General features: G+C 36.5%; 1 protein-coding gene across 1 annotated transcript in view; it reads left to right on the top strand.

Annotated features, from left to right (window-relative positions):
- TRIM36 (tripartite motif containing 36) overlaps positions 1 to 9,388 on the top strand; it is a 46,905-nt gene extending 37,517 nt beyond the window's left edge. The window contains exons 8-10 of the mRNA XM_050793054.1: positions 374 to 661; positions 3,591 to 3,888; positions 7,328 to 9,388. Coding sequence (XP_050649011.1) covers positions 374 to 661; positions 3,591 to 3,888; positions 7,328 to 7,682 — 941 coding nt within the window. The 3' untranslated portion in view covers positions 7,683 to 9,388. The remainder of the gene's footprint in view (positions 1 to 373; positions 662 to 3,590; positions 3,889 to 7,327) is intronic.
- The last annotated feature ends 1,322 nt before the right edge of the window (positions 9,389 to 10,710 follow it).

Below are 10,710 nucleotides of genomic sequence, written 5' to 3' on the forward strand. Positions count from 1 at the left end.
ACGCCTGTAATCCCAGCACTTTGGGAGGCTGAGGTGGGCAGATCACGAGGTCAGGAGATCGAGACCATCCTGGCTAACACGGTGAAACCCCGTCTCTACTAAAAATACAAAAAATTAGCTGGGCGTCGTGGCGGGAGCCTGTAGTCCCACCTACTCGGGAGGCTGAGGCAGGAGAATGGCATGAACCCGGGAGGTGGAGCTTGCAGTGAGCCGAGATCGTGCCACTGCATTTCTGCCTGGGAGATAGTGAGACTCCGTCTGGGAAAAAAAAAAAAAATCAGTAAATATTGTTTATATGTTATTTTTTGAGGAAAAACACTGGTTTTCAAATGTCACTATTTTAATGTTGTTTTCTATTTCATAATTCTTTCAGGCATCGATGTGCCAGAGATCAATGAGGAACAGAGCAAAGTTTATAACAATGCCTTGATAAATTGGCACCATCCAGAAAAGGATAAAGCTGATAGCTATGTTCTTGAATATCGGAAAATCAATAGAGAAGATGAAATGTCATGGAATGAGATAGAAGTGTGTGGAACAAGTAAAATAATTCAAGACTTGGAAAACAGTAGTACCTATGCTTTCAGAGTAAGAGCTTACAAGGGTTCAATCTGTAGTCCTTGTAGCAGAGAATTGATTCTTCATACTCCTCCAGCTCCAGGTATGGTGAATATCAGGAATAAAAGAAGCATAGAGTTGCACGAGACCTTGATGAAATAAACTAGTCAATATCTCCATGTAGACCTGCATTGAAACCAGCTCTTGTTTTTAAAAGACTCCAGAAAAGTAGCTTCTGTCCCAACTGGGATTTAGAAATGAACTGAGTACTCGAATTTTACCTTGTAGGCTGAGAACGGGATTAGGTTTTAACTGATATCAGATAGAGAAAAACATGGAAGAAATTCGGGTGAGCAGAGCTGTTAAGCTGGGATTAAAATAACATAAATGGTACTTTGAAAGTTTTAAATATATAATTCTGTATTTTTGGTTAGTTTATGGAAATCTCTAAAGCACAAGATCTAGGTAGGTATTTTTAAAATTTATTGGTGTAATATCCTAAAATATAATTTTGATTTAACCTAATTCTGATTTGTCTGGATTTTTTATCTAACTTGGCAATTCTCAGCTAATAGGGATGGAAGCCGTATATTAGAACCACATGAATAGCTTTTCCTCCCGCGCTAAAAGCTCCTCATGCCCAGTCTTTGCCCCCTCCCTTCCCAAGTTAAAAACCACTGATACTACATATAGAGCGCCTAAAGATTTTTATAGAATGAGAATGACTTTAAAGGTTCATTGATGTTCACTATGATGTCTCCATGAACAAGGGATATTTAGAACCAAAGTTGTGCTCAGCCTGGTTAGCAGGAACACATTTTCCCCTTTCAGTCGCTGCCTTACAGATACCTTTAATTGGATTTTAGGTCCACTGCTCCCTGCCTGTTTTTAGTGTCTTATGTACCCATATTTTCTGCACTCTCCCCTTTCTTCCTTTTTTCTTCAAAATGGAAAAGCACAATTTGTTTTTCATGCACTTTGTGGCTTTTGAAAAATTGGAATACAAACTTACATAAGATTGGCTAAAATTATATTTCTTAAATTTTAATAAAATCCAATAGAGAGTTTTGGGATGAATTCGCAAGTATTAAGTATTTTATGGTTTATGCTATTTCTGCTTCCTTTTCTAGTCTTTCTGCCTGAAAGTGGTAGAAAAACCTGGACATAATCGCTGTTTTCAGTCACATAGTGGAGGGGGAGGGAGGAGAGGAAGTGTTGAGGGTTGTCTTCCTTTTTATGAGAGAAGATACATGACTAGGGTGACCCTTTACATTTATTTTGCAAACTGGGAGACTTTTGAGATTGAGAGCCAGCACAAATAAGCATGCCAGGAAAATAGGCATTAGCAGGAAGAATGGTCGGCTCACAACTTGGTAATGGTTGTAGTTTTCTAGCAGCCTTTTTTTTTTTTGGAAGTGGAGTCTGGTGGCTCTGTCACCCAAGCCGGAGTGCAGTGGCACCATCTCAGCTCACTAGCTCACTGCAACCTCTGTCTCCTGGGTTCAAGCTATTCTTCCGCCTCAGCCTCCTGAGTAGTAGCTGGGGTTACAGACGCAGGCCAGCATGCTTGGCTAATTTTTGTATTTTTAGTAAAGCCAGGTTTCACCATGTTGGCCAGGCTGGTCTCAAACTCCTAACCTCAAGTGATCCGCCCACCTCGACCTCCCAAAGTACTGGCATTGTAGGTGTGAGCCACCACGCCCAGCTGCTAGCAGCCTGTTTAAAAAATATATATATAGAGAGAGAGAGATGGGGTCTCACTGTGTTGTCTATACTGGCCTCAAACTCCTGAACTCAAGCAATCCTCCTGCCTCCCATGTAGCTAGGACTAAAGGTGTGCACAATGATGCCTGGAGGTCATTTTTTAAAATTGGGATGTAATAAAGATAAAATGTATCATCTTAACAGTTTTTAAGTATACAGCTCATTGGCATTAAGTACATTTACAGTATTGTTCAACTATCACCACTTGTATCTCCTTACTTCATTATTCTAAACTGAAACCCTATACCCATTAAACAGTTACTCCTGTTTCCCCTCTCCCCAGAGGCTGGTAACTTCGATTCTAATTTCTGTCTCTATGAATGTGCCTATTCTAGGTATCTCATATAACTGGAATAATGCAATATTTGTCCTTTTACATCTGGCTTATTCGTCCATGTTATAGCATGTATCCAAATTCATCCATGTTGTAGCACATATCCAAATTTATCCATACATGTTGTAGCATGTATCCAAATGTATGTATCCACATTTATCCATGTTGTAGCATGTATCCAAATATTTCCTTTTTAAGGCTGGATAATATTCCATTGTATGTATATACCACATTTTCTTTATTCATCTGTTGATGGAATTTTGGTTGTTTCCCCATTGGCTAGCAGCCAATGTTATGCTTAATATATTTGAGTCAATATAGACTTATGGAAGTAGTATCCTCATTCTGTAGATGAAGAAATTAAAGTTTGGATCAAACTCTAGTTAAATGCTTGAGCAGGATTCAAACCCAGGTCTCTCTCAACCCAAAAGCTATGTTTTTGTTTTTGGTTTTTTTTACACTCTCCCATGTTTCTTATGTCTGCCATGTTGGTTGATACAGAAAAAGCTTTATTAAAATAGCTAAAGTGTCCCAAATTAACAAAACTTATGATAAGAAAATATAGAGTTATTTATGAAAATATACAACTCTTTATTTTTTATCTTTAATAAATATAAAAGAACAAATTCAGTAGTGTGAAATACCTGATAGATTTGCTATCTCTATTCCAAAGAGCTGTTTTTATAAATTTTCACATGAATTAAAAATATTTTCATCTGCTTTTTGAGATTTCTGAAGATTTTTAGGTAGAGAATATACTGGGTAGGATATATGGCGAAGTTGGGTTTGGTTTGTCATAGTTGTCTGGTGTAGTGTGACACCTCCTTCCCGCTTCCCGTCTCTCTTCAGTAATTTCTGTAAGAAAACCTATCAGATTTAACAAACTAGAGCAATGATAATTTTTAGCCTGATATTAATTTTAAGCTCTATTTAGTTTTCAGCTTCCTCTTTGATGAAAAATGTGGCTATAATAATGAACATCTCCTGCTGAACTTGAAGAGAGACCGTGTAGAGAGTAGAGCTGGATTTAATCTTCTGCTTGCTGCAGAACGCATCCAAGTGGGTTATTACACAAGCTTAGACTACATCATTGGAGATACTGGCATTACAAAAGGAAAACACTTCTGGGCCTTCCGTGTGGAACCGTATTCATACCTGGTAAAAGTGGGAGTTGCTTCTAGCGATAAACTACAAGAATGGCTCCGTTCTCCCCGGGATGCAGTTAGTCCAAGGTAGGTTTTTGTATTGATCTAGAACTTGATAATTTTTTGAAAGTAAGCCTGAAAATAGATTTGGCTTTATTACATTTGGAGTATACATTTCTTATTTCTTAGATTCTAGTATTTTGGCTGTGGCTTGATTGAGAAAAGGAGCCGGGTGTTCTTGTAATCACACATTGAATAAGGAGAGTTAGCAGTTACATTTTAATATCATGAGGAAATCTGTTTTGGATATATCTTGATTATGATATAGCTTCACAGTTTTAAATTTTGAAAGTCGTTTGCATTTTACCTAAATTATGTGATAAAAATTACCCAGGTGTATAATACAATGCCTCTAATTGTCATACTTCACAATTAAGTTGTTCTTTTCTTATGGGACACAGTTTCTTTAAACTTTCCCTTAAGTCCTTTTCAAAACTGGGTCGTGGTAGACATATTTCCACAGCAAAGACTTCCAGTTTCTTAAGAGATTGACTAATGAAGATTGTGCAGTTTAGTTGTTTTAGATGGAGTAAGGTCAACTAGCTTTGAAAAATAATTTTTGACCACTCATGTGAACAGTATCCCAGCTTAACAATCCGAATGATAGGAAAAGCTTTTTGCAGAAAGGTGAAAAATTTATATAATGCTGAAAATTGTAACAGTAAAACATAGTGGCATGTTCACTTGATAGAAAATTCGTATTAATGTTTAAAAAGTTCATAACATGAGAAAGATTAGAAGTGGAGAAACCTAATAAACATTGTTGATGCAGTATTATCCAAAATATATAAAAAGCAACATAGGCATATTGAAAAAAATGGGGAACATGTTTCAAAATATTCTATACGTTTTTATTGTTTGATAAAGGCGAAAAAGCTTCATAATCTTTGTTTGCCTCATACATCCATGTTGAAATTCCAACCAGGAAATAGAGTTCTTGGGACGAGAATGAAACATGCTTTTTTCTCTTGCATTATTTTACAGTGCTCGTATATTTCACTTAGCCTGGTAATTCCTTGGTTTAGGGCATACATCTTATCTTTGTATTTTGGTTTTTTTCTTTTTTTTTTTTTTTCTTTTGAGACGGAGTTTTGCTCTTGTTGCCCAGGCTGGAGTGCAGTAGCGCGATCTTAGCTCACCGCAACCTCCGCCTCTTGGGTTCAAGCGATTTTCCTGCCTCAGCCTCCCAAATAGCTGGGATTATAGGCATGCACCACCACACCCAGCTAATTTTTTGTATTTTTAGTAGAGACGGGATTTCTCCACGTTGGTCAGGCTAGTCTTGATCTCCCAACCTTAGGTGATCCACCTGCCTCGGCCTCCCAAAGTGCTGGGATTACAGGCGTGAGCCACCGTGCCCAGCCTGTATTTTCTTATACAGTTATATGTTGGCTTAGCAACAGGAATATGTTCTGAGAAATACAATGCAAGGCAATTTCATTGTTGCGAGAACATCATAGAGTGTTCTTACGCAAACTTAGATGGAATAGTCTGCTACACACTTAAGCTACATGGAATAGTCTTTTGGTCCTGGAATACAAACCTATACAGCATGTACTGTAATACTGTAGGCAATTTTAATACAACGGTATTTGTATATCTAAACATAGAAAAGGTACAGTAAAAATAAGTTATAAAAGATAAAAAATTGTATGCTTGTGTAGGGCACTTACCACGAATGGAGCTTGCAGGACTGGAAGTTCTCTGGGTGCATCCATGAGTGAATTTGAAGGCCTAGGACATTGCTGCACACTACTGTAAACTTTATAAACACACTATACACTTAGGCTGCACTAAATTTATTTAAATATATTCTTCTTTAAGAAATTAACCTTAGCTTTATAAACTTGCAATTAACAAAAATTTTTTTAACTCTCTTGTAGGCACACTTAGCTTAAAACACTAACACATTGTACATCTATATACATTTTTTATACATCTATATACAATTTTTTTTTTTTTTGAGATGGAGTTTTGCTTTTGTTGCCCAGACTGGAGTGCAATGGTGTGATCTCAGCTCACCACAACCTCCACCTCCCGGGTTCAAGCAATTCTCCTGCCTCAGCCTCCCGACTAGCTGGGATTACAGGCATGCACCAACACGCCCAGCTAATTTTGTATTTTTAGTAGAGATGAGGTTTCCCTGTGTCAGTCAGGCTGGTCCTGACCTCAGGTGATCACCCTCCTCAGCCTCCCAAAGTGCTGGATTACAGACGTGAGCTACCACGCCTGGCCCAAAAAAAATTTTTATAGCCTTGTTCTACAAGTTTTTTTTTAATTTTTAAAATTTTTAACATTTTAAGCATTTTTGTTAAAAATGAAGACACAAACATAATAGCCTATCCAGGGTCAAGATCATCAATATTGCTGTCTTCCACTTCTACGTCTTGTCCCGCTGGAAGGTCTTCAGGGGCAGTAACATGCATGGAGCTGTCATTCCTAGGATAAGAGTGCCGCCTTCTGGAAAACCTCCTAAAGGGCCTGCCTGAGGCTGTTTTACAGTTAACATTTTTTTTAATAAATAGAAGGAGTAAATCTACAATAACAATAAAAACATTGTATAATAAACACATGAGCCAGTAACGGTCACTTATTAAATATTGCATAATGTACATAATTGTATGTGTTACACTTTTGGTTAACAAGTGGAAGCACAGGTTTGTTTATAACAGTATCACCACAAACATGTAACGGGTTATACTACAGCCTTACAGTGGCTACCACGTCACTAAGCTATAGGAATTTATTTATTTATTTGTTTATTTATTTATTTAAGACAAGGTCTTGCTGTGTCGCCAAGACTGCAGTGCAGTGGCGCTATCTCGATCCACTGCAGCTTCCACTTCCTGGGTTCAGGTGATTCTTGTGCCTCAGCCTCCCGAGTAGCAAGCATACACCACTATGCCTGGCTAATTTTTGTATTTTTAGTAGAGATAGGGTTTTGCCATGTTGACCAGGTTGGTCTCGAACTCCTGGCCTCAAGTGGTGCACCTGCCTTGGCCTCCCAGAGTGCTGGAATTACAGGCATGAGCCACTGCGCCCAACTGAAATATTTTAGTTTCATTATAATCTTATGGGACCACTGTGGTATATGAGGTCTGTTGTTGACTGAAATGTTATGTGGTGCATGATTGTATATGATTCTGTGCTATAAAAATTTAACATTTGACCAGTTCCTTGACTGCCTGCTGCTCCCTCACTTTTTGGAAGGCTAAATGATTTTCTAGGGTTTCACTTGTGTATGTAACTAAAGCAGTGTTTAATGACAGGGAATCTGGGGCTGAGTCTGTGGTATAATTCTAAATTGCAATGTGTCATTTTTATGTTTTCGATTTTGTTTTAATAGAAAGCTTTTGATGTAAAAATTATTTTAACTTTATATCAGTGTATATTATCCTGTGAAAATGTTTTGAAGATACTTAGATCTATGGTTGAAGATACAGATACTTTGTGTATTGTGTTTCAGATATGAGCAAGACAGTGGGCATGACAGTGGAAGTGAGGATGCCTGTTTTGATTCTTCACAACCGTTTACCTTAGTTACTATAGGCATGAAGAAATTTTTTATACCCAAGTCACCTACTTCTTCTAATGAACCTGAAAATAGAGTTCTTCCTATGCCAACAAGTATTGGGATTTTCCTTGACTATGATAAAGGCAAAGTAAGTTTCTATGATATGGATCACATGAAATGCCTTTATGAGCGCCAAGTGGACTGTTCACATACACTGTATCCAGCATTTGCATTAATGGGCAGTGGAGGAATTCAGCTTGAAGAACCCATCACAGCAAAATATTTGGAATACCAAGAAGACATGTAGTTGAAACATCTGATGTGACTCAGGACAAAAACTGTGAACAAAGCAATGCCTTAGCGTTAACCTTCGTAACTAATTACATATCACTGAGTGTTCTGTCACCACACTTGTGTTTGAGTATGATTCTTCTTGAAATACAGAAAATCTAAACAGTCTTGTGTCTTCCATGTCATTGTTCTGCCTTTCACAAATGATGAAAGTGAAGATGTTCTTTCCAAGTTAATACTGAAATGGTTAGCTTTTACTTTATGTACAGGATATCTAATTTATTTCTGTCAGCTGGTGTTGCTGACACTTTCCTGATGGTGGGGGGGATACAAAAGTATTTATTATGCTTCTCTTGTGTTTGATTTTTCATTTTTATATCATGTTTATGTCCTAAGAGAAGATATTTTTTAAATGCCTTATGGATAGGAATTAGTACTAAGCAATGTGTCTTGCATTTGTTTTCAATAGGAAAACAAAGCTCTAGATAGGTAAAAAGAAAAACACCATAAAAATGGTAGTATATTTAAGTGGAAAATTATGTATTTTAAAGTGTGTAACTATTAAAAGTATATTGCCTGGAAAAGGAATACTACTGTTTTGTTAAGACCACAAACTGTATTGTTAAGGACACTTTAAGAGTCTGCTTAGCTGTAACACTCATTTACCAGCATGGGTAGTAAGCATGGTTTCTTGCAGAAAACACAAAGTTCTCACCTAACACATTAAACTTCTCACTTTATATACTTTTTTCAAAGAAATTTATCTTCAGTTTTTCTTCTGTGAAAATATTTGTTCTTATATCAAAGAATTATTTTTCAGATATATTGGTAAAGATGGACTGATATTAAAGTCATATTTATTCTTTTACCCCCTTACTGTGTTTTGTGATTTTCATTTTTGGCCCAATTATTACATATCAGGTTTTCCTGGTTTATATTTACATGTTTGAAAAGTTCATTATATATTTTAGTAGCGTTACATATATTATAAATTTTTATAACATTGTTCACTTATGTGGCATTTTCTGTTTCTCATTGGTAATAAGCATTTCTAATATAAGCCAGTAAAAATACAAATTTAATTACTTAGAAATGATAACTAAGATCACAATGACTGTGTACCCTTTGAAATATCTTTTAATTTGAGGAATTACATTCTATCTAAATTGTGTGTTTTTGAAAGGCGTTCTTACAAGTAGGTGGTTTTTATTTAAACTACTTATTTTTTTGAAGTTAAAATGTTCAGAAACTACTGTTATGCATTGTAGCAGTAATCATTTATGGAATGCTTTTGACATGTTTTAGCAGAGTAACCAAAACTTTTGGGCCTGTTTTTTTTGGTTGTCCTTGTTGTTATGTTTTTAATGAAAATCTGTTACTCAGGCTGGTAGCATTAAATTAGCTTTTTACCCTCAACTCAAGTAGAAAATATCATGGAGAATTTCAGTGTTTAGCAGGCTGTTAATTTCCCATCTATGAATAGCACTTTATGACGTAGGCTAAACTAAGCAAATAATGCAGTGTTATGTGGATCATTGTGCAATAAAGCTGCTAAAGTCACATTTGTGGTTAAGTTTGATACTCAAGCCTTGTACAAGCACATATCATGTAGACATTTTTAAATATGAAGCTTTAACAGGAATAGGATAGCCGTTTCAAACATTGTACAATTGTAAATAAATTGTTGTGTTTCTTTCATTTTTAATAAAAAATTAAAAAGAATTCAAGTGTAATTATTCAAATCTGCATTCCAGGAATTTTTAGTATGTTTACATGAAAAGTTGAAAGAAATTGATTATGAAAACATGATTAGCTGTACATGATAACTCAGAGCTACAGTTTTATATGAAATCATTTTGAACATTTATTAGCTTAATTTCTGTGGAAGTGATTATTAGAGAAGCTTAGCTTAAAACTTCAATTGTTGCATATATTAAATTGTTTAATATTTCTTTTCTGATACATAATAGATCAGGTTTTGACCAGATGAGCGGTCCTTTGTTCACATTCATACTCTTTGATCTGCGATTCTGGTAGTTGTGGTGGGTTGTGAATCACAATGAATCGTTACTAATGCTTGATGGGTCTTAAAGTTTTTTCTTTCAAGGCTATCCCTATGATTCTCAATAATTTAATTGTCATGTGCACAGGTGCTCTCTTGAAAATAGTAGGAGTCAGAGCTATCTCCTTTTGGGGACTGAACATAATCTGGGCCTGTTAAATCTTTTGCCACAGCCCATAATCTGATAATGCCCTGGAAGTGTGTCTCATGTGGAAATATAATCAATTGTATTGCTACAGTATTATAGGCAAAAATACTCTTCAGAAAGAAATTATGTTCTACCAGACAAGATTTGCATTCATTTTAAAGGAGTTTTATATGCTTGTTTATGGGAATATCCTAAAATTAGAGTTTTTCTTGAGACTCTTCTGCTTTAAAAATAAACTTTAAGAAATTTCATTTTGTTAAGTTTGATTTGGAACTATTTCATTTCACAAAAAGTTTTTAACTCCTGCTGTCTATAAAGCATAGTGCTGTGCAGTGGGCATAAAGTGAACAAGACAGCCTGCTAGGTGCCTGTTTTCATGGAGCTTACCTGCTAGCAAGGAGAGATGATAAAAACAGGGAAGGGGCTACAGACTGCTGGAGGTGGGAATTGGCATTTAATTTGGTGGTTAGGGTAACGCCTCTAAGGAGGACGTAAATTTTACACCTGATGGCTAAGGAACTGCCATGCAAAGATAGATGTGAAAAAGGCTTTAGGCTGGTGAATTGTTCAGAGTTCTGGCAGGAAATAGAATTTACCGGATATGGTTCAAAGGAAAAGTTCATGAAAGAATTGCCTAACAATATGGGCAGCTGTAAAGCACAAGCGCTGGTGAGGCACTTAAGACTAGCAACAGCCTGGAGCCATTATTGCCTCTAGCAGTGATGCGAGAATAAGGACAAGAGGAAAAAATCGTGTTTCTTGGATCTCAGAAGATTAAGGAAAGATTTCCTAGCAGGAGCTGAGGTCGCCATGAAAGGCAGCTATTGGGCCGGG

The sequence above is a fragment of the Macaca thibetana genome, chromosome 6 (assembly GCF_024542745.1).
Source record: "Macaca thibetana thibetana isolate TM-01 chromosome 6, ASM2454274v1, whole genome shotgun sequence".
Classification (NCBI taxonomy): Eukaryota; Metazoa; Chordata; class Mammalia; order Primates; family Cercopithecidae; genus Macaca; species Macaca thibetana.